This window comes from Lemur catta, chromosome 19 (assembly GCF_020740605.2).
Source record: "Lemur catta isolate mLemCat1 chromosome 19, mLemCat1.pri, whole genome shotgun sequence".
Taxonomy (NCBI): domain Eukaryota; kingdom Metazoa; phylum Chordata; class Mammalia; order Primates; family Lemuridae; genus Lemur; species Lemur catta.
This window is the reverse complement of record NC_059146.1, coordinates 6,847,525-6,872,826: the sequence shown is the minus strand read 5'-3', so window position 1 is coordinate 6,872,826 and position 25,302 is coordinate 6,847,525. Positions and strand designations below refer to the sequence as shown.

At 39.6% G+C, this 25,302-nt stretch overlaps 1 protein-coding gene across 1 annotated transcript in view; it reads right to left on the bottom strand.

The window, feature by feature from the left end:
- Positions 1 to 25,302, bottom strand: part of THEGL (theg spermatid protein like) — a 36,333-nt gene that overhangs the window by 8,767 nt on the left and 2,264 nt on the right. Inside the window, exons 2-6 of the mRNA XM_045531683.1 lie at positions 15,292 to 15,325; positions 11,088 to 11,153; positions 7,858 to 7,986; positions 1,609 to 1,746; positions 42 to 156 (exon numbers count right to left, since the gene is read on the bottom strand). Coding sequence (XP_045387639.1) covers positions 42 to 156; positions 1,609 to 1,746; positions 7,858 to 7,986; positions 11,088 to 11,153; positions 15,292 to 15,325 — 482 coding nt within the window. The remainder of the gene's footprint in view (positions 1 to 41; positions 157 to 1,608; positions 1,747 to 7,857; positions 7,987 to 11,087; positions 11,154 to 15,291; positions 15,326 to 25,302) is intronic.

The window sequence follows — 25,302 nt, the reverse complement described above, 5'->3', positions numbered from 1 at the left end:
AAGTCAATCAGGAACTTCTTTTCTCACATGGGCTCACTTACGGTTCTTGGAGGAAGGTAGTTTGGATCTGTGCCTTTGGCTATCGAGAGTTGTAATATCCGGGGAGAAGGATCAGGGATTTGGAGAGCCGTTCTTGCTAAGTAATCACTGAAGGGCCTATATGCACATAGAAACATGAACTATCGTAACTGTTGGATGAAGGAACAATCACTGGATTTTTCTTTGTTACAATCAACTTCCAACCAATTATATATATTTCTATCTTAGAAATATCTTTTCCCACAATCATCAGTGCTCTTTCTACAGATTGGTGTTTCTCAGAAAATTTTTTACTATGATCCACAGTAAGAAGTTCATTTTATACTGTGCTACAGTAGACGGAAATGTGTGTTTGTGTATTAGAAACAAAATTATCACAAAGCAATGCTTACCCTATACAATGTATTCTGATTTTTAAAATTTAATTTGATTTCACTAAGGAAAAAACTGGAATGGATTTCATGATCCATTTTGGATGGGTTGTGACCTGGCGTCTGAAAAACACCTCACTTCCTGCCAAAATCTCACATTAAATCCCTGAAAGAATAATGCCAGTCACCACTGCGTCTCCTGTACAGTGCAATTTAGGACGGTGCTGGTCATCACTCTCAATCACTTGGCCAGTTTTCATAGGCTGTTTTCTTTCCCTGACCAAAAATCTAACCATTCAACAAACCTACAAATCTACTATGGAAAGTTTTTTTTCAAGTAATTATATGATTATTCTCCAGGAGTAGTCTGTTAGTTTTTGTTTTGTTTTTTGTTTGTTTTACTGGGATATAATTAACATACCATAAAATTAACCCTTTTAAAGTATGTTATACAATTCAGTGGTTTCTAGCATACTCACAAAGTTGTGCAACATCACCACTATTGAATTTCAGAACATTTTCATTAACCCAAAGAGAATCCTCATACCTATTAGCAGTCACTCCCCATTACCCAATTTTTAATTTAATTTAATTTAATTTTTTTTTTGAGACAGAGTCTCACTCTGTTGCCCAGACTAGAGTGCCGTGGCATCAGCCTAGCTCACAGCAACCTCAAACTCCTGGGCTCAAGCAATCCTTCTGCCTCAGCCTCCCTAGTAGCTGGGACTACAGACATATGCTACCATGCCCGGCTAATTTTTTCTATATATTTTTTAGTTTTCTGGCTAATTTTCTTTTTATTTTTAGTAGAGATGGGGTCTCACTCTTGCTCAGGCTGGTCTTGAACTCCTGAGCTCAAAGGATCCACCTGCCTTGGCCTCCCAGAGTGCTAGGATTACAGGTGTGAGGCACGGTGCCTGGCCTAGCCTGTGATGTTTTATTTGCACATTTCCTTTCAATTGGCTGACAACAGTAAGGTTAAGTGTGAATTTTAGCTTCACCATAATTTGAGTCAAATATAATTACTGAGGATGATCTTCTGATTACCTACAACTGCTACAAATATTTGACTTTTTTGCCTGATGCTTTGAAACACAAGGGTACTCGTGAAAACTGCACATGCTAAAATTAGAAAAACAACACTATGATATTTAACCAATTTAAATTAGAATTTATGGAGATTCTCAAAATACTCTACCTATCTGGTAGAGTCTGTCTTTTGAATCTATTGGGCTGTGCCAGCCTCTGGATCCTTTTGGAGGGTTGGCTAAACAATGCAGGAGGAGGGATTGTCCAAATTACAGACTCTCTTCCACAGCTGTAGTAATATTGAGCCCTACAAGTTGTAGAAGAGAAAAGAATTGAGTAAAACAAGCATGAATTCAAATTATTATAGTATTTTCTAACACTGATCTCCAGGCCTAGGGGCACAGGTATGACAGTTTACTTCTTTACAGCTGAGCCAATTTCCATATGAGCAGAAATTAATTGCTTTAGAGATGGTTTCGTTTCAGCCATCAAGTTTTCCATTGGCTTCCATTATTCTACTCAAAACAGATAATGTTCTGGAATAAATTACATCTTCTAAGTAGATCGAAATTTATATTGATGTAAAGAGAATATATGCTTCTTTTAAACCTAAATACTCCCTTTAGCATCCATATAAATAATTAAATTTTTTACTATATTTTTAGTTTATAGGATGAATGATATTGATACTTTGTGTTAAAGAATTCTTGAGTTTAGGGATAAATTCTACTCGATCATGTGCATAGATTATTCGATCATTAATGGGGCTTGTTAACTAAGATTTTATTTAGGATAAGTAATAATATTATTCTTCTTATCGCCCCTGCCCCTCCATCTTTCTTTATCAAAATATATTATATCACCAATGGAAAAGGAAGTGCCATTGACTGCTTCAGACCTGGTGCTAACTCAGACTGCGTCCCACTTCTGCTTCCATTATTTTCCAAAGGACCTCGGTTCCTTTCGGATGGGGTCTGCATCCCTCTGCCCAGGCCTCTGTCTGCTGGTTGCACTGTAAGCCTCAGGCTGCGTTGAAGCCTGTATCCCCCTTGCTTACGACCCCCCAGGCCTGCGGCCTGTCCACACTACCACGCATCTGTTTTCAGAGGGCCAGGGACTGCCCACCCTGGGTCCACGGCCTGGCTGAACCGACTCAGCCGCCCCCACCCACACACACAGCCCAGCAGGAAACCTCCAACACTTACCTGGGATTAGACTTTTGCAGGAAATGGCAGTTGGGTTTGGGAATTGGAGACATGATGGAAAAGGTGATTTTGAACAATGGGGCACTTCAAAGAGATTAGACTCGGGTAAGGGGAGCACAGTGGGCAGGAAGAAGAGGGGATTAAGCAGCCAAGGAGCAGCACAAAGGCAAGATGTGCCGGGAGAGCAGGGCAAGGGGTAAAAGGCCCAGGCAGTAGGTGAGAGGTACAAAGAAAGAAGATGGGAGGATGACAGAGACAAAAGTCATTCTCAACAGTGTCTCAGGTGGGAATGGCAAACACCAACTACCACGAAAATACATACTGACCACAGTACTTATGCCTTATGCTGCCAATACCTAGAAGTACATGGATGTTCTAGAAAATGGAGAAAACAATATATTTTATCATGGTTATGAAGATAAAATAGAAGTATATATATGTCATTTCATAATTTACAAAGCACTATTCACATGATTTTTATTAATGAGCTTGTATATTTAAGTTTCATATGTGCTTATCTTTTCCTTATAGATATTGCATATTAATAGAATGCTCTGCTGCTGCCTTTATGTGCTTCTCCGCCTCCCACAGTCATCCATGCATCCAAGTCTCAGAAAAGATTTATCACAGCTGAAGGGGGCTGGAAAGGTCTTTTTTCCCTTGGGACACTGAATAAACTGTGTTGTGCACCTGCATGTTGACTGTGACCCATCACAAGGTCAGGTGTGCAGTTTTCCAGTCATGTTGATGCTCACAAAGTTTCAGATTTTGAAGCATTTCAAATTTCGGATTTTTGGATTAGAGATGCTCAACCTGTAATTCTAAACTTGGATGCATGTGAGAACAGATCTTCAAAGTACATAAAGCAAAAACTGATAGAACTTCAAGGAAAAATAGAAAAATCCACAATTATGGTCAAAAAATTTTAATACTCCATCTCAATAATGATAGAACAAGTAAGGAAAAAGATCAATAGGATATAGAAGACTACAACTACCAACCAACTTGGCCTAAGTGACATTTATAGGACACTTCGTCTATTAACAGCAAAGTACACATTCTTTGCAAGTGCACATGAAAAATTTATCAAGATAAACCATATTCTGGTGCATAAATAAGTCTCAATAATTTTGAAAAGATTGAAATTATGCAAAGTATGTTCTCTAACTATAATGGGATTAAATTAGAAATCATTAAGAAGATATCTGGAAAATCCTCCATATATTTTGGAAACTAAATAATGCACATCTAATATTCATGGCTCAAACATGATATCAGAGGGGATATTAGAAAGTATTTTTAACTAAATAAAAATGAAAAAACAACATGTCAACATTTGTGAAATGCAGCCAATGTAATACTTAGAGGAAAATGCATAACACTAATGACTATATTAGACAAGAAGAAAGGTCTCCAGTCAATGATCTCAGTTTCTACCTTAAGAAACTAGCAAAAGAGCAAATAAAACCTAAAGTAAGAAGAAGAAAGGAAATAATAAAGATTGGAGGGGAAATCAATGAAATAATAAATAGTAAAATGAGAAAGGAAATCAATAAAACAAAACATTGATAAACCTCTAGCCAAAATGATCAGCAAATAAGAGAGAATGAGAGGGGAGATCATCACTGGAGATTGGACAGATATTAAAATGAAAATAAAAGAACATATGAACAACTTTATGCCATTAGGTTTTAAAACTTAGATGAAATGAACAAATTATTGGAAGGACACACATTACCAATGCTCATTTTGAAAGAAATAGGTCATCAGAATAGCTCTGTATCTATTAAGCAAATTGAATTGATAGTTAAAAACCTTCCCACTAAAAAACTCCAGGCCCAGATGACTTCATTGGAGAATTCCTCCAAATATTTAAAGAAAAAACAAATACCAATTCTATACACTTTCAACTGATTCTATGAGGATGGATTACATAACACCAAAAACAAAGATATTACAAAAAAACTACAGACCAATGTCTATACACAGACAGACATGAACACAGACGCAAAAATTCTGAACTTTTATTGGAGCACACACATGCTCAGTTCACATAATGTCTATGGCTATTTTCAACCTATAATGGCAAAGTTGGGTAGACTATAGGGCTAACTTTACTATCTGGCCTTTTCTAGAAAAAATTTGCTTCTGACTAAAGTTGTATGTTGCAAGAGATAGAGAAATGGCCACCTTATCTTGGAAACCAAATTTCAAGTAAATAACAGCATCTTCACCTTTTTCTTGTTCCTGTAACCTCCCTCACTGCCTGTACCCATCCCCTCCCCTCCCCTACAGTCTTTCCTCAGAGGGCCAGTGCAGCAAAAAAGCTTAGTCAATCAACCAACATGCACCCCAGCAAAAAAGCTTAGTCACTCAACCAACACGCACCAAAAGCAAATTCACAATATGTATCAAAAGCCTGAACAACATTCTTACCTTTAGATGTAGTAATTGACTCATGTAATCAAACTCATGGGTATAATTCAAAATTCATTAAATTTCATGCACAAATAAGTTCATTCACAACAGTGTTATATATGGTTCCAAAAATTTGGAAATATACTAAATCTCTAACACTAGAAGAATTGCCTGCTTGATACATTATCTACTCTTCCTGAAAAAAAAAGTGGAAAGATTTTTAAGCATAAAAAAGCATTGTATAAATTATATATTTATTATTTCAAAATCTTAAGTAGGCTACATATTAAAATATACACATACACAAAAAAAGACTAGAAGAAAATATGACAAATATGAGTGGTTTCTCTGAATTGTAGGCCTATGGGAGATTTTTGTGGGCTTTTAAAATATATCCTATATATACAGTACAGAATTAAGTATAATAAATAAAGATATAAAGGAAAAGTCTAAAATCATATGAAACAAATGTGATGTACACATACCACAAATAGTATTCAAGGTGGTTTTAGATAGTACTTGAGTGAATTTAGAGGAAGGGGTTGGTATTTTAAGAGTTACATTAAGTACATGTCAGTTTAAATACAAATACTGAATAAATAATTTCATGGTACACAAATATGGCAACTTGCAAAGTAGTGTATTAATGGCTCAAGTCTGGTGAATGTATCTTACAAGAGCTAAAATCACAGATTTTACCAGAAGGAAACCACATATACAAACACTAAAGATTCCTTTTGCTTAAAATATATACATATGCAAATATATGCATAATTTTTTTTCTGGAAGAAATTTTAGGATCCTTTTAGGAAGAGGGATTAGGGATATGCAAGATTCAGCTTTTATTTTTCTTCTCCTCAATCCCTCCCAAGTAAATATAATCTCTTCTTTTTTAAACTCCAAAAAAACACTTGTTTTTTGGCCTTGTTACTTATTACTTTACCATGTATGTCCCGGTAACACATGATAAGTCCCATAAAAGTGATAATTATGTGTTACTTGGCTTTGCCCCTGTGGCATGGTTTGGATGTGGTTGTTTGTCCCCACCAAAGGTCATGTTGAAATTTGATCCCCAGTGGGGTGGTCAGGAGGTGGGGTGAAGTGGGAGGTGTCTGGGTCTTGAGGGGACCCCTCCCAAGTGGGTTCTCACTCTCCTGAGACTGGATTAGTTCTCACGGGAATGTTCCTGAGAGAGTGGGTTGTTATAAAGCCAGGATGCCCCTCGGGTTTTGCCTCCTCCCACGTGTCTGTTTCCCCTTTGACTTTCTCCTCCATGTTATGACACAGCACGAAAAGTTCTCACCACAAACTGAGCAGATGCCCACCACGCTTTTTGTACTTCCCAGCCTACAGAACTGTGAGCTAAATAACCCTGTTTTCTTTACAAATTACCCAGCCTCGGGTGTCCTGTTATAACAACACTAAATGGACTAAGACACCCTGCAACGTCTATCACAATATATTTGCTGAATCAAATTTAGCAGTAAGGTGTCACCAACCATAATGGTATAAGTCACGAACCATGGAAGGATCATTCATATATCTTCTAGAAAGAAAATGAAATTAATAATGTACAACTGGGATTCTCTTATTCACACAAATGAAGTAATCTCCATTAAGGAAATTGTTGAATTCATATTCTTGAATAAACTTTTAAAAGCAAACAAATACACCAACGCCTCAGCCTGTAAATATCATTCTGAAATAAATAATCCAATTCAACCAATATTAGATTTAAAAGTAATTCTAGGCCGAAGTGGGAGGATTGCTTGAGATCAGGAGTTCAAGATCAGTCTGAGCAAGAGTGAAACCCTGTCTCTAGAAAAAATAGAAAAATTAGCCAGGCCTGGTGGTGTACAACTGTAGTCTCAGCTACTTGGGAGGTTGAGGCAGGAGGATCGCTTGAGCCCAGGAGTTGGAAGTTGCAGTGAGCTCTGATGACGCCACTGCACTCTAGCCTGGGTGACAGAGCAAGATCCTGTCTCAAAAAAATAATAATGGTTAAAAAAAAATAAATAAAAGCAGTTCTGTTTCAAACATGTTGAGTTGGAGGTTCTGCGGTACCATCCCACAGGGGAATCTAGTATTTCTGAGAAAGCAGAGAGGTGTAGGCTGGGGATAACGACGTGGAGGTCGTCACCACAAGGAGGAAAGCAAAACCCACATGAGAGGACAATTCACCCCCGTGGCGAGAGTTTAGAGCAGGAAGGGAAAGAAGCCGAGGACGGGCCACTGCGCAACACGGACAGAGAAAGAGGAACCTGGGGAGGAGACTGAGAGGGCAGGGTGAGGAAGACAGGTGGGGAGCCGGGACAGAGCGTGTCACTGAAGCCAAGGTGAGAACGTAGAGGGAGGGAGTGGCCCGTCCTCTGAGGGAGTCTGACAGGTGATTTCAGATATCCCTCAACTTCTCAAGTTTCTTTAATCCCAAAATTGGGGATCCTAACTTGAAAAGTTAATGGCTTCTGTAGAATTCTTCAAACATATCTTAAACAGATGTTTTCCTAACTATAGAAGCATCCTTCTATAACGCCCTCATTTTATTAACAAACCAAAATCCTCATAAGCCAAAGTATTAATAGATGTTATAAGTGTGCAATAGCTAAATACTAGATTTTCGTCTGGAAAAGTCTACCTGTGGCATCAGGTTAGAAACAGATATAGAATCCTTAATCCTCAGTAAATTTTGACTGCAGATTGGACAATCTGTGGCATTTAGATAAAAGGCCTGGGTCCTATGTTCATTTTCCCTAAGAACTCCTGACAAAGTAACCTGATAACACATGCGCACTAACCTGTTAGGTACGTATAGGCTGGAGACTTTTTTGTGTTGGGCAAGATCCTCAAGTCTTTGGGTCAGCTGAGCCTTCAATGCACCCTGGGGAACAGGACGAATAGGATCCTGATTTCCCCAAAACAGTTTTCTGTTAAGAAGCACAGAAATAAAATGATAAGAAATTCACTGCTAATACAAATCTAAGAAATAGCTCTTGACAGCTTCTATACTAATTTTCCTTCATTTTGAGAACTATTTCTAACGCAGAAGTTTTTAATTTCCAGGCATCAGAAATGGATAAACTATAATATTTATGGAAGTTAAAAATAAGAATATAAGAAGATTGTGTTATCTATTGTCTTAAAACACGGTGACCAAAAATGAACCTATTAGAGATAGTTCTGTTTCTGCCATCATGTAAACACTGTGATTTATACTCAGGTTGTCGTAAAATGGGCATGCCAACTACACCATGCTCCCATTTTGGGTGAAGCCCTGTACCAAGTGGTCGGAAAATAAAATAGTAACAGAATACTATTAATAGCTACCCTTCGTGAAATACCGTGTGCCAGACACTGTGCTAAGTACTTTACAGACAACAGTTCAGCTAGTCTCAACAGCCCTGTGAAATAGGCATGGTCACTGTGCAGGAGACGAACAGAAAAGGAGAAATCAGTACAGGATTTACCTGGGAAGGCTTCATGGAAGAAAGTAAAAGGCACAGACGGCCAGAACTGAGGCATGTTCCATGTTGGAATAACAGAGGGAAATGGGAATGATCAGCTCTTGAACCAGGAATGTTTGTGTGGAAGCTGCAAGTCCTATGGAGAGGTAATTAAGTAACATTGCTGGAATGGGAAAGGAGGGCAGAGGCGGCCTTGAAACCGAGGAGGAAGAATAAGGTATCTCAGTAACCAACTTTGTACATAATTCATTTTGCCAACTAACTGGGCTTATCCCTTTAAAAGGCCTCAGGTTTTCTTTTCTTCAACTTTTCTTGTATTTTTGGATATAATCTTTCTTTCTCTGCTCCATAAACATCAGCTGGGGTCATTATTAGAAATATTAATGAATTAATATCCCCACCCACTACATTCCACTGATTCCATTTCCTGAATATTGGCTCAAATATTGGCCACACCACTGCCAATGATCTTTCTAAATGCAAATCTGATCAAGTTACCCCTTTGTTCAAGACACTTCAAAGGTTTCCACTGACTTTAGTAAATTCCTAACTAGTTAGTAAATTCCTAACTCCTTACTGTGGCTTACAAGACCTCCACGATTTTGACAAGAGTGCCTGTCTCTCCTGCCATATATTCTTTCAGATCTTGTCTTAGTCTTTTGGAGATTTCCCTTTGCTGCATAGTTCAGTGCTGTACACGAGAGGTGCTCAGTAACGGTCTGATGAATGAAGAAATGGTGAAACCTGGAGATTCACCTGATAGTGACATGCAGCAGAAGGTATCAGAGCGGAGAGGACGACCTCAGGAAGAATGGAAGTGAGGAGGGCCAGAACAGGGGAGCCGCAGTGGGGAAGACAGCAACTACGTTCCCAAAGAAGAGAGAGGTGGGTAGAGGTGAGAGCACCATGTAATGGAAGTCAAGGAGATGAAGAGCTTGAGACAAGATGCATCAAATATAACTTAGACATCAAGAAGGATGAAAACTGAAAAAATAAAGGACAATGGGATTCGGCCAGTGGTAATAACAAATTAACGGATTAACAAAATAACTGATTATCAATGGTAATAACAAAAAGAGTGAAAAAATGTTGTTGAATAGGGACAAATATAAAAGTTCAGGTGAAGATAGACTAGCAGGGTCAGGGATTAGGAAGCAGGTGTGATGGAGATATATATATATATATATATATATGGGTTTTTGCATTCAGTGTTTCAAATTCAAAACAAAAGTTACCTTAGACACCACAATTAAATAAAACACATAAAATACGGTCCTGATCATGATGCCTTCTGGGAACTGAACCCTCATGAGATTATTGGCTGCTTAAAAATTTTGGCCGTAAAAACTAGAACATAGTATGAACTAAAAACATTGGGGATGATGTAAAAGGCAGGAGATTTGGCTCAAAATAAGTTAGAAGAAAAGGATCAATGGGGTGAGAAATAGCAAAGAATCTGCAGTCAAGAAAAATATAGCTGCAAAGTTCATCAGGAAGGGGGGAGAACAGCTAACCTATTAAAGTGACATATCATACAGATAATTCATTACCGCACCAGTATTTTTAAAATCACCTATATTTAGCAGTTCCATGACTAACAACATCAAGGAAATAAAAATTTAATCTTCTATGGTCCATATCTAGGACTTGGCCCCAGAGTATAGGATATTTATCTGTTTGATGGATCCATGAAATATAACCAAGAATTTTAAAAGGTTTCCTTTTAGGCCGGGCACAGTGGCTCATGCCTGTAATCCTAGCACTCTGGGAGGCCGAGGCGGCAGGATCGTTCGAGGTCAGGAGTTCGAGACCAGCCTGAGCAAGAGCAAGACCCCATCTCTACTAAAAATATAAAGAAATTATCTGGACAACTAAAAATATATATAGAAAAAATTAGCCAGGCATGGTGGCACATGCCTGTAGTCCCAGCTACTTGGGAGGCTGAGGCGGGAGGATTGCTTAAGCCCAGGAGTTTGAGGTTGCAGTGAGCTATGATGACACCACTGCACTCTATCCAGGGTGACAGAGCGAGACTCTGTCTCTAAATAAATAAGTAAATAAATAAAATACAAATGATTTTGAATGTTTTAAAAAATTATTGAGACTTATTTATGTCCCAGAATATGGTTTATCTTGATAAATGTTTCATGTGCACTTGCAAAGAATGCACACAAAAGTTTCAAAGGAGTGTGGAGTCACACCCTGGGGTGGAGGTTCTCAAATCTATCTGCCTATTAGAATCATCTGGGGAGCTTTTAACTCCCAAAGCCTAGGCTGCACCCCAGATCAACTCAATCAGGATTTGGGAGAATAGAACTCAGGTATCAGTCAGTATTAAAGCTCCCCAGGTGATTCCAATGTGCAGGCAAATTTGGGAACCACTGACCAAGGGTTAGCCTTCCATGTGTTGACTATAGTGAGGTGACAATATTGTTTCAGTGGATCCAGTTGAGGTGGATGGATAAACCTGGAATGCAGGCTTAGTGGGCAGGTAAGAATAACACTTACCTATTTGATGTAACGGACACAATGATCACAAACAAGACCATATAATATTGCCTTACCTATCTGGAGTTCCCCATTGCTTTTTAGGCCTAGAAAGATCTTGGATTTTCTTCCTAGAAAAAGAACTAACAAATATACCAGCTGATTAATTCAAAGAGAATACTTAAAAAATATTGTTACATCAGATGATTCCTACTCAAAGAAATCCAATTTATGGAAAAAAATGCTATTATTTTATGTGATTTGAAGAGTGCTAAAAGGCTCCAAGTGTCCAAAAATACCATGGACCTAAAATTCTCACTTCTAGAAGCATTGATATAGTACATAATAAAATACAGGCAGTAAGTATGCAACAAAACAATAAGTATATTGTCTCCAGAAGACCCTAGGTAAAATGCACACTTGTTAATAGCAATAACCCTCAGTTAGCATATTAATGTAATTTGTAGGTGGCTTGGTGGCACTGGATTATGAAGAGATTGTACAGATAAATTTCAGACAGAATGCCTGGCTTTGGCAAAACTATGAAACAAGTGAAATATACTTCTGATACCAACAACCCCCTTTGTGCCCCACTCTGCTCCTTTGAACCTTCCCTGATTGTTCTTAATCCACCTGTAGTAGAGACAGTGTGTGCTCTCCAGGTGTCCACGGGTTCCCTTGCATTTCCCAGCCTCCCTTGCAGTTGTCTGGGGTCAGTGACTAGTCACGTCTAACTTCAGCAGGCGTAGTGGGCAGCACTACCAGGGCAATGCACGGAAGGGCTGTAGGCCTCCACCCTCTCTCACTTTCCCCCTTGCACACGTGTCCCCGAAGCCACACATCCTGCATGGCAGAGCTATAAGGGGATAAGGAGTATGTGGCGGGGAGAGGGTTGCAATTTTCAATAGGGTGGTCAGGTAGGCATTAGTGATCAGGTTACATTTGAACAATGACTAACTATACACATTTTCCAGAGAAAGATCATTCCATTCCAGTGGTAACAGCAAGTTCAAAGGCCCTGGGGAAGAGCAAGCCTATATGTTTGAAGAACAACAGGAGGCCAGTGTGGTTAGCCTCATCTATAAATAAAAATAATTGTATCCATCTCAAAGGGCTGTTGCCTAGCACATTCTAACCATGGAGTGGGTACTCAATAAACGTTAGTTCCTTTTTTCTTTCTCACCTGCAGCACCTAGCATGATACCTTATAGGTAGTAAATCCTGATTAGATTGAATTGAACTGACTTTCAATTGTTTAAAATATAAACTTAGTTTAACTATTCTATAAGGGAAAATCATGGAACTATCAATAAACCAGGTAAAGTCGTTTATTGATTTAAGATACTTTAAATTCTTTTATTGCTCAAAGAGGTTGCTAGACAAAATGCAGGTTAGGAGGTAGTAAGAACGGCACCCCGTCTCCAGCCCAGCTGCTCAGGCCTTTCTTCTCCCATGTCTCACACTCTGCACTCTTCTAACTGCTCCCTTTCCTACTGCAACTAACCAATCTGCATCTTGGTTTCTCAGGACTCTGCTGCTTAGTCCAAGGGCTCCCAGGCTGATGTTCCCAAATCCTTAGGGGACCTATGAAAGTAATAATGGGAGTCTGCAACCTTCTGAATATTTCACAAAGTCAAATGGAATCCTACACCATCCACAGTAAGGCTGTAGAAGCTACCCCAAATACTAAATTTCTTTCTGAATTATATCATCCCCATATGTTACTTCATACTGACAGAAGACTGATTAAAACTTATATGTGTCTAATTTTAAAAAATAATTAAGAAATGTGTTTTGTGAACAACAAGAAGGAAAAAAAAATCTTTCAAGACATGAGATTGTGGTAGTGGGTAGAGATAACCAAAAGATTCTTTGGTGGTGAAAAATTTGCAATTTGATATGGTGCTACCCCCTAGCCTTGCCTAGTCATGTTCATCTAGAAACAATGAAAATACTGTCCGTTGCCAGGAAGAAAATCTACATTCTTACCCAAGAAAAGAACGGCTGACTTTGCCATGCAGGTACAGCGTGATCCCTGCTGTGAGAGCCTGTGCCAACTTTCCAGGGAGGGTGGCTTGGTGGAAAGAAAGCAAGCCATAGTTGCAGACAAAACATCTCATTATATACTAATCTTTTAAAGCAAGTTAGCTCCTGACTTCCATCATCACCCCAGCCAAGATTCCCCTTGCTACCTTTTCTTCACCAGCAATACAATGGTAATCTCATTAACATTTGCTAATTCTCTATTAAGGTCTGACTAATACCTCACCTTTTCATTCACTTTTTATGCATTATGTCCCCACAGCTACATCTCCAACCTACATCTCTTAATCTTAAGATTAAGACGGATTTCCCATCTCTCTTGGGAACTGCATTACCTCACAATGTTTTGTGTTCCTGTTCAGATACCAAAGAATATAGTTAAAGGGTTTTCACTCTTGAGGGCAATTTTTTTTTTAAAATAAGGATTACATTGCCATCCAATGTCTTCATTGATAGTTTCCTATGGTTTGTCAACAGCTAAGAAAGTTTTTGAAATCCTTACTTTGGGTGCACACCATTAAATACATGATTACCTGGCAACAATTATGGAACTGATTTCAGGTCTCTACTGATGAGGCAATCTACTAATTCTCTCTTTCAGACAGAATGCTCTTTTATATTTTAGTATCTTGCTTATATTCAGAAATTTTCTTTCATAGCTAATTAGGCACAGCACATTTGTATAAGAAAGAAGTTTTTAGAAGATACAGGCATAGATAATGGAAATAGCACAATTTCCTTACACAATCAACTCCAAATTAACCAATCAAACAGAAGCAAAAAGCAGTAAGAAATCATAACAGTAATCGTAAAAATGTTTTAACTTACTAGGCATAAACTGTTTTCACTGTCTAGCCACAGGAGAGTTTGCTCACTCGGTATACATTATTTATACGAAGTAATGTGGTATTTTGAGTGGATACTTGGTAATATTCACTAAGTGTTAATTCTACCCACTCTACTACTTAGCTACCAAACCACCTTGGGAAAGCAGTACAATTTCTCTGAATTTCATTTTCTCTCAGGAAAATTTAATTAAGATAGCCATCCTACCTACTTTTCAGAATTCTTGTGAGAAATATTTTTTTAAACAAACTGCAAAGCATTACACAAAAATGGGGTAGTAGTATTTACTGCACGAAAGAGAAAAAAACTGCTGTAAAGCATAGTAAATAGCAAATACAAAATAAGCCTAAGTAATAACCATACATGTAAATAGGTTAAACAATAAAAATAAATATGAATGGTTTTTACTCACTTACTTAAAAAGTGGATAAAAACAAAATCTGGTATTATTTACTTCTCACCTACATGAAGCACTGATATGAGCCCCTGGTATTTCTCCAATGATTCCACTGGATGAGTATCTCCTATTCAAAATGCTTGGGACCAGAAGTATTTCAGATTTTGGATTTTTTTTGGATTTGGGAATATTTGCATATGCATAATAAGGTATCTTGGAGATGGGACCCAAGTCTAAACATGAAATTCATTTATGTTTTATATGCTTTTATACATATAGCCTGAAGGTAATTTTATACAGTATTTAAAATAATTTTGTACATGAAACAAAGTTTGTGTTAAGTATTCATGTGTGGAATTTTCCGTTTGTGGTATCATGTCAGTGTTCCAATAGTTCCAGATTTTGGAGCATTTTAGATTTTGAATTTTCAGACTAGAATTATTTCCTCTTCTACCCACATCTTAGCCAAACCAAGGGTAAGCATCTATTTTCAGCCTTTATTTGTGCACATTGCATGTGAATACACACACACACACACACATATTTTCCTTTTTTTTTTTTCATAGAGGGTACTTTCTTGAAATTTCATTAGCTACTGTACTTGAATTACAGGCAAGGGGGATTGGGATATATTAATCTGGAGCTTCACAAAAGCTATGACATGAGATTGTCAATGCAGAATCCCAGTCCCTTAAAGGTTCCGGTCCAGTGTGCGACAAACCTAGTATCTAGCAAACAAATGAAAAACTAAGTGAATATAAGAAGTGTTGGCCTACATCTCAATCTTCTTTCCCAATTTATCTTCCTTCATTCCTCTTCCCACAGGAATTGTGATTAGAAAAGGGCCTTATGACAAAGGGGAAGCATAGGAATCACCTTCTCAAAAACCTCAAGATGGACTTTCACTTCAAATGCCCCAGAATAAGTCAGCCCATCCAGCGTGGCTGGCCCACTAGTTTAGGTCTGTGAGAACAGTACTATAGCTACGGTCTCACCATGTCCTTATGAAGCCACAGGAGACAGGATTTGCTAAAAAATAAAAGCAAAAGCAAAAATTAGATTCAACAGCAATTAAAGATATGATAAAGATAGCATCACAAATCAAAACAGGAAGTAGCTAGGAAAAATAACTATTTGGAGAAAATGGCCAAATTAAATATGTCACACTATGTACAAAAATAAACCACAGGTAAATAAAGGAGATTTCACTCTTTATTTTAGAAAACACACTTTTTATATTATGTAACTATTTGGTAGGATGGAAAAGCTCTCAGGTAGCTTTTATTAGCTAATGTCCCAAGCAAAGCAGCTGTTACTGTGATTTCCAAACTCTTCTGCAGATTAGAATCACCTGGAGATCTTTTTAAAATTCCAGGTCCCAGGCCACATTCCAGACCGATTAAGTCACAATCTCTGGGGGAGGCATCAGTATTTTTTGAAGCAGACAAGTTTGGGAACCACTATGATATTTTTTAATGGCTAAGACCACTGGCTCTAAAATCAACCTGGACTCAAATCTTGGCTCCAACCTCTGATCTTGAGCAAGTTTACTTAAGCTCGCTGTAACTCAGTCTCCTCACGTGTAAAAATGGGTTCTTGCCTCAAAAGGTTGTTATGTGAAAGTTAAATAAAACATGTAAAGCACTGCATAATGTCCAAAACACAGTTAACGCACAATAAATGGCAACTACTATCACTCCTAAAAACCCAGGAATTAAGATTCTGCTTAAATTTCTGTGAGTAAAAGAAACATTTGTTTAAGTAACTGATAAGTAATTAAGAAGTGTTTACTATTAAAGGGTTCCAACTACGAAAATTACTATTGGTAAAACGTTAAACCTAATTGTAAACTCGTACTCACATGTATTTTCACTGGTTTCTTTACCTGTTTACACCCTCCCCTCATTTCTAAAGGCATTTGAGCTTGCTTGCATAAACACATACACTACAAGAGGGTATATATGCTTTTAAGATGAAAAAGTCAAGGGGGGAGGTAGAAAAAATAGTGGAGGGAGAGGGGAAGGAGAATAAAATGAAACAAAGGAAGCACACATGACAACGCCCAGCACGGTCGTATCTGAGTATTCTACTAGTGAAAGCAAAGACACCAGCTGTTCTTAACATTGGAATCTTATCCCGGAAGAAGAGGGGAGCAGGGGCTTCGGCGCCATTTATTTCTTGGTTTCATTTTCTCCAAGGCAGATCACTTGGCCACGTGCAAATGCCAACAGACGCAGCACCGACACGCACGGCTGTGCCGGGCGACGGGGTGGCCCCGATGGCCCCGTGCGTGTCTCTCGACCGACTTTCCAGCTGCTGACCGTGTTTCCGGCGGGGAAGCAGCCGTGCAGGTCCCCGGGCCGGCCGGGCCTGGCGGTGCTGCCCAGCCTTCGCCCGCCTCGCGCCGGGCTGGTCCCCCGCCAGGTGGCGCTCTCGCGGCGGGACGCCGAGGCCACGGTCCGCGGGCAGGGGGCGCCTGGCGTGCCGGGCTGCGTCAAATATTGAAATATTAAAGAAATCTGGCGAGGCAAAGCCATTACTTGTAACCAAACTGTTTGTACCCGCATAATATCTTGAAATAAAAAAGAAAGAAAGAAATCTCTCTTGTGAGGTCCTACTGGTGTTATACAAGGCAGAGAATAAATCATAAGACTTGATCGTGGAAAGCGGAACAGAATCCTATATTCTTACTTTTTTTTTTCCTTCTTCAGAATTCACTCTTGATATGTGTTTCATGAAACCAAGTTTAATTAAGAAAGGTAAGGAAGTTTCCTGTAAAGTACTATAAACGACAATATAAGTCAAGATTTTTCCCAAAGGAATTATTCTTCAGAAAAGATCACCTTACATGCAACCTCTTACAAGAACCCATCTTAGGAGGCACTTTCTCAATTACTGTATCTTCCCGACAAAGAACTGGTCAGGAAAACATATTAGCCTGAAACAACCTCAGTAGATGCTAGAATGGGAAGATTACAGAGTTCTCTCTACCAAAATTAGTATTTAAAAGGGGGGGAGGGGTTAAGAAATTTAAAACAACTTTAGTAATTATTCTTGGGGATATGATCTTATGATCATGAGTGCTGGGTGTTGCTCTAAACAAGTTTTAAACATTGTATAAAGCAAAACAATACACAACATAGTGATTGTATTGTAAAGGCAAAAGTACACCTACAGGATGAAATTTTTTAAATTCCTACTCTTGCATTATATGAATAGGTTCTTTTTTTTCTTTTCCTTCCTTTTTTTTAAAATAAATGGATTATGGGGGAATGGGTACATAAATGGGTTCTGATGGCTTGTAGCATAATTTCCAGTGACTGCATCAAACACAGGTTCAAAGGGGACCCGTCTTACTCCTAATAAAATCATGGAACTTAGGCAATGAGCAACACTGGTGAAAAACATTAGGTGAAAAGGTGATGGGGAACTTTAAAATGGAGCGATCAGGCTGACCTCACCTGAACCCACCCATCAATCTTAGACTCCCCACGGGTGGGAGAGCCAGACATCCTGTGCCTTGTTCAAAGTGTGATGCCAGAGGAAGTACACACTCCGCACCACCCACCAAAGAGTCTTGCCAAAAATAATGCATTCTGAATCTAAGCAAGCCTCTTAATCTATAATTGCAGTTGGCAAGAAATAGCAGAGCTAAAGGAACAAGTTAAAGATGTCACAAAGAAAGAATCAAATTCAGAATATTTTACCCAATTTTTCTGACAAATAAATGGTGTTTCACAAAGGGAGAGAAGATAAGGTTTAAGTGATAAAGAGTAACAGAGACTGAAGAGAGTGTAGGGGAGAAAACTATTTTCTTTCCCTTTTTAGGTTCTTAGTTGAGACACTCTCCTGAAAACAAGTATCAGATTAAAAAGAAAACAAGCAGAAGTTTATGAACACGGTGCTATACCTGTCACCAGGAGAGGCCTCTGCTAAAGTATTTCTCTCTCAAGGCAGTGACTTGGAGGCTTTGCTTAAATGGTATTTTAACAAAGGCCATAAATCTTATATAGTGACAAGACAAAGGAGAGAGCAGTTCCAGTCTTCTAAGAAGGCAGGAAAATGTGGGAAAGATAGTAAAATCTGTTCCCAGCTTTCTCTGGTGCCTGCTGGAGCCTTCTCTGGGCCGATAAGCAAGTGCTGTGTCCAGCAAGGAAGGATTTATGTCCTGCCATCAGGGACACAGAGGCCGAGGCAGAGTGTTCTCCTGAGTTTTTAGTGTCTTTAACTTAACAATCCTCAATATCTTGGGGAGAAATATTTTGGTTTCCTTCAAGAGATCTAACTCCCAAATGCAATGTTCGGCCCTTAAGTCATAATTCCAATAAATCAACTGTAAAAATACATTTTTGAGACAATTAGGGAATCTTAAGTATTTAGTGGGCATTAGATGGTTTTAAAGAATAAATTGTAAATTTTGTTCAGTGTAATTATGACATGATAATTATGGGATTTTTCTTAAAATACCTCTTTAGCAATTAGAGATGTATACTGAGGTATTTATGAGTGAAATGGCATGATATCAACTATTTTCTTTATTTTATTTTATTTTTTTTTTTGAGACAGAGTGTTGCTTTGTTGCCCTGGCTAGAGTGAGTGCCGTGGCATCAGCCTAGCTCACAGCAACCTCAAACTCCTGGGCTTAAGCGATCCTACTGCCTCAGCCTCCCGAGTAGCTGGGACTACAGGCATGCGCCACCACGCCCGGCTAATTTTTTCTATATATAGTTTTAGCTGTCCAGATAATTTATTTCTATTTTTAGTAGAGACGGGGGGGGGTCTCACTCTTGCTCAGGCTGGTCTCGAACTCCTGACCTTGAGCGATCCACCCGCCTCGGCCTCCCAGAGTGCTAGGATTACAGGCATGAGCCACCACGCCCGGCCTCAACTATTTTCTTTAAAACAAATTTGTCCTGTAGGTTGCCCCAAAAATGAAGTGCGGGATGCCTAGATAAAACAAGATTCAAAAAAACGTTAATTATTGAAACTAGATGATGGGTATGTAGAGTTTATTACGGCATTCTCTATTTTGTGCATGTTTGAAAATCTCCATAATAAAAAGATCTGTTAAGTTTTCTTTCTCAAACAACTTAGAAATAAAAATGATGCTCCCTAAAAAAGTGTGTTAAATTACTCAAAAAGTGACTCCAGTGATGTACAATATACACATGAAAAAATTAAATAGACCTGTTATCCATAAAATGTGACATTAGGAATAAGAAATATTTCTAAATTGTACCATTTATTTTAATGTGTTATTTTATTTTTAGTTTAATATGTTAATTTTTAATTTTAATTTTTATAGTACAATTATAAATGAACATTTGTCTATTTTAACTTTAATCACTAAAAGTTTATATATTCAAATTGGCAAAAACATTTTTTTAATTTCCTTATATTCAAGAATATATAGTAATCACACTTTGGCAAACTCTTGTTATATCAAAATTAAGCAGTTTGTATTCAAATACAGACTCAACACTAGGGGCGCTCATAGTCATTTGCCAGTGTAACCACCTCAATTCTCTAGAAAAGAAACAGACACACTGCTAAGACAAAACCAGAAGTAAATTCCAAGTGTCCTGTCTCCTAGTCCAGTGCTCTTTCCAACAGCATCAAGCTTCCTCTTCTACTATGCGTATGGTCAAGTTGAAATTTCCAATATGCATCTGGAGCCATGACTCTTGGGCACGGCAGTGTTCAAACATTCAAATTTTTCTGGAACCAGCCAATCTATCCATATTGGCTGATCTTCCTGTAGCCCAACTCCAGCATCACTCCCTGTCCCCAAAATATTTCTCAGCCCCCTCTTCCACAGAAAATAACAGCAGTACTTCCTCTCTCCCATTCAAGGCCGTCTGGGCCAACCTATCTATTCATTGCAGTTGTTCACAGGCTTTGGATCAACTGATTTTGCTTTGAATGCTGGTCCCACTTTGACATGTAAAATGGGGACACAAACAGCACTTACTTCAAAGGGGTTGTCTTAAAGATAAAACGAGATACATTAAATATTTAGAACACCTAATGAACATAAGCTACTCTAAGCTCAATAACTATTGAGTGAATCTAGAAAGTGACTATATCCATTCATTGTAAGCTTTGGAATAGAAAAGGGTCAAGAGAGTTAAAGTCCCTGTCCCACCATCATGCAGCTTACCATCTAGGTACGAAGATAGACAATAAGCAAGTAAACAACTTCAGACACTGATAAGTGTCGGGAAGAAAATAAAGCAGCATGATGTGGCTGGTAAGGCAGAAGGAAGGGGGCGTCTACTTTAGGAAAAGTAGCCCAGGAAGAGCCTTTCGGAGGAAATGACACTTGAACTGTTGGAAGGAAGACAAGAAGGTGCCAGACACGTGATGATCTGGGGGGAGAAGGGGAAAGGAGAGAGGGAGAGCATTGCAGACGGAAAACAGCAAGTGTAAAGGCCCTGTGGTAGAATCAGCAAGACAGTGGGTCAGGGTGGCTGGAAGGAAGGGAGCAAGGAAAGGACAGAAGAAGGATTTGTGGCTGGGTCCATCACCATGAGCCCTGGAGGAGTTCTGCTTTTATTAAAGGGCAATAGGAAGAAGCCACCGAAGTATTTTGAGCCAGATAATTAATAGCATCTCCCTCTAGGAGATAAATCAGAACATTATGGTTAATTTATTCCCTTTCACTGTTTATGTTGTATTTTGTAGCACACAAACCCCATTGCTGCAGGGAACAAACCCACATGGGAGGACCAGCCGGTGCTCCAGGTCACCTGTGGGAAGACTGCCATCTGCTGGGGGCAAGCGGGATTCAAACGCTGTCCCTCCCCGATGGCCATTCCCATTGCATATAGAAGTAAATCATTCTGGAACACGATGAGGATGAAATATCAAAGTGTAACAATTCTTCACCTTGCTTTCTGCCCTGCCTTCTAAAAAGTTCATGTTTGAGTACCAAATGGGGGACAGCCGACCTACAAAGAAAAGACAAGGAGCACTTCTCAGAAGAAAAGAACAGATCTGGGGGTGGGAGTGGAGGACAGGAGAGGGAGAGAGCAAGACAGGGTGGAGCTTGAGAGAAATAGGAAAGGTATTTGTGAGGACTCAAGAACATTTTAGCAGGTTGTGCTCTGCGTTGGAAGGTATAATTCCCTTTAAGATACTTCAATAAGACTTACATTTTCAAGGCTTTTAAGTGCACTATTGTGCAGTCCAGTCATCTATTTGGTATGACTATATAAATCAACCTTGGGACATTCTTCGACATGACATACTAAGCTATCGGATCTGCTACTACTGCCCATTCTTCCTTGCTCCTCTCCTAAGCACAGCTCCCTAGCCTGTGCTCCCCACTGCCTTAGCTCAGGGTCACAGGGCAAGAGATGAGAGAGTAGGAGAGGGATTTGCTTGAGCGTGGGATGGCAGGGGCAGAAAGAGGACAAGCCCCTCCATCTGGTTAAACAACAACAAACCTGAGATTTCTATGCGAACTAGTGCTCAAAAATATCACATCCCCAAGCTAACTATTAAGACAAAGGGATGAGCTGTGCCTCCTCTCACACCTCTAAGTCTGCACTTTTGTGACTTTTCCCCTCTAATTTCAAATGATTTTTCAGGTTCATTTTCACCTGATTGCATCTGTGTGAAGATGACACATGCAACCAGGCAGCCACTAGGAGCACTGGATTTGTAACTCACACCATACATCAGGATAAACTCCAGATGTATCAAAGATTTAAATATTTTTTGAAAGACTATGAAAGAAAACATATGGCTCAATTCCTTCATAACCTAGAAAGGCCTTGATCAAGCTCCTTCAGGAAGGCTACTGGAGGCAGCACAGCAGGGCAAGCCCTCCAAAAGATGGGCTTTCCCACCTCTTACAAACACGGGCTGAGGCTTGAATGATAGGAATTAGCCATGAGATGATCCTGGGAAAACAACAAGCATCCCAGGCAGAGGGAACCACATATGCAGACTCCAAAGCAGGGCAGGTGTAGGGACTGGCCTTTGGAGGAACAGACAGGAAGCCACTATGACTGCAGCTCCCCAGAGTGAGCAGGAGGGAGAGGGGTAGGGGATGAGTTCAGAGGGCCCCGGGAGCTCTAGGATCCCTGCAAGAAGTTTGGGTTTATTCTAAGAGCAATGGTAAGCTACAGGAAGGACTTTGAGGGAAAGATGTGATCTGATTTCATTTTGCGGTAGCCAAAGGATGGCAAGGGACAAGAGTAGAAGCAGGTGGACTCCTCAGGAAGCTAGTATAGAAATCCAGGTAAGAAAAGTCCACAAGAGTGAAGGTTTTAGAAGGAAATGCTGTTAAAATAAAACTAACAGAACTCTCATTGGTGCGTTGCATTTGAGGGTGAAACAAGAGGAATGACAGAATAGTAGATTTGCTTTTTTTTTTGAGACATGGTCTGGTTCTGCTGCCAAGGCTAGAGTGCAGTGGCATCATCACGGTTCACTGCAATCTCAAACTCCTGGGCTCAAGGGATCCTCCTGCCTCAGCCTCCCCAGTAGCTGGGACTACAGGTACACACCACCACATCCAGCTAATTTTTAAACTTTTTGTAGAGACAGGGTCTCACTATGTTGCCCAGGCTTGTCTCAAACTCCTGGGCTCAAATTGTCCTCCCACCTCGGCCTCCCAGAGTGCTGGGATTACAGGAGTGAGCCATGGTGCCAGGCCGGATGCAATTTTCTTAGATGGGAAAGACTGAGGGAAGAACAAGTTGGGAAGGAAAAATCAAGACTGTTTCGAAGTATATTACCTTTAAGATGCCTATGACATATCCGAATGGAGATGTCCAGCAGGCAGCTGAATATACGAGGGTCAGACACAGAAGAGAAAGAGTCGAGCTGAACACAAAAATCTAGGAGGCAGCAGCATAGAAATGCTATTTAAAGTTACGAGTGTGGATAGGACTGCCTAGGGAAAAAAGTGTAAGTAAAGAGAAAAAGGGTCAGGATGGAGCCCAATAAAATTCAAGAATACAGGAAGGGTTCAGCAAATGAGCCTGAGAAGGAGTAACCAGTCAGGTAAGTGATGGCCAGGAGATTGTGCTGTCATAGAGGCCCTGGGAAGGGAGTAGTCAATTGTGTCAAACACAGCCCAGAGGCCAAACAAGGTAATACTACTAACAGTACTACTACTACTAGCTAACATCTACTGAGACTTACCACGTACCACGATCTGTTCTAAATGCTTTATGGGTACTAACTCTTTGAATTTTCTTCACAACACTAAAGATAGAGAAGAAACCATTGGATTTGGTGACAGAGAGGTCAAATGAAATGATCCTTCATTCAACAATAATTATTACGTCCTGACTTGTCCCAGGCATTGAGGATGAAAGACAAAGGGCCTGTCCTCAGAAAAGCTTAATGTAAACAAGTAAATGAATAGAAACATAATACAGTCAGTTAGATAAGTGTCTTAAAGGAACTGAACAGGGCCTGGCACAGTGGCTCATGCCCATAATCCTAGCACTCTGGGAGGCTGAGACAGGAGGATGGCTTGAACTTAAGGGTTCGAGATCAGCCCGAGCAAGAGTCAGATCAGACCCTGTCTCTACTAAAAAAATAGAAAAAATTAGCTGGGCAACTAAAAATATAAAAAAATTAACCAGGTGTGGTTGTGCATGCCTGTAGTCCCAGCTACTCTGGAAGCTGAGGCAGGAGGATTGCTTGAGCCCAGGAGTTTGAGGTTGCTGTGAGCTAGGCTGATGCCATGGCACTCTAGCCTGGGCAACAGAGTGAGACTCTGTCTCAAAAAAAAAAAAAAAAAAAAGAAAGACTTTTAAGAAGTAAGCAGTGAAGATGTCAAATGAGTAAGATGAGGATGAAGAATTAGCCACTGAATTTGGTAAGGCAGAGGTCATTGTGACATCAGCGAAAGCAACTTCAGCTCAGTGGAGGGGATGAAAGCTTCATTTAAGTGGTTCTCAAGAGAATGGGAAAAGAGGACATGGAGATAATGACTTACAGACAATTCATTTTTCCTCTAAAGCAGAGCAGAGAAATAGGGTACCTAGAAGGGTACGTGAGGTTAAGGGAAGGTCAGGGTTTTTGAGGGTTTTTTTGAGATAGGAATTAGTGTGCATGTTTGTATGCCAATGGGAATGATCTAGTAGAGAGGGGAACCCCACTGCTACAAAAAAATTAGCTGGGCATGGTAGTGCACACCTACAGTCCCACCTACTCCAGGGACTGGGGTGGGAGGATCACTTGAGCCTAGGAATTTGAAGCTGCAGTGAGCTATGTAAATACCACTGTACTCCAGCCCAGGCAACAGAGAGAGATCCTGTCTTAAAAAAAAAAAAAAAGAAAAAAGAGGAAAAAAAGAAGTTAGATGGGATGGAATCCAACATGTAGATTGAGGGAATGGCCTTTACTAGGAGCAAGGACAGTTCATCCATTATTAACAGGAGAAAAAGTAGAGTATATATGTGTAGATGTTGGTAGTTTGGTAGATTTCATGGTGGAAAGATATGAAGATCTTTTGTGATTTCTTCCATTCTCAGGTGGGGGATAAAAAGCAAAATCATCAGTGAAGGGTGAGGAAGGAGGAAAGGACGTAGGAGGTTTAAGGAAAGAGAGCACTGACCATGATTTCTGGGACATTTGGGAAGTGAATTGACTGGGGAAATGTAGTATGATTGCTAAGCAGCACTTAGAGCCCACTTGAAGTTCAGGGCATGAATTCAAAGGTCAGTCAGCATAGTTGTGTGCCTTTCTCTCGTCATTATCTGTTTTCACAAGTGCAGGCAAGAGGTGGATTTAACCAGGCAAGAATGACAGAGGGAGAGGGAGACAAGGGAGTGATTCCATTGGTGGTCCATGGAATATAAGGTGAGTAAGGAGAGACAGACAGACATAAGGTAGTGATATATAACGAAAGGTTAGTAGGATCAATGGATTAGAAGTCCCTTTAAAGCTGAAAATTTGATAAGGGGTTCATGGAAGAGTGAGCTGGAAAGGTAGGACATGGTTAGAGATTAGAGTGCTTGAAAAAGAGATTCTGGAAATAG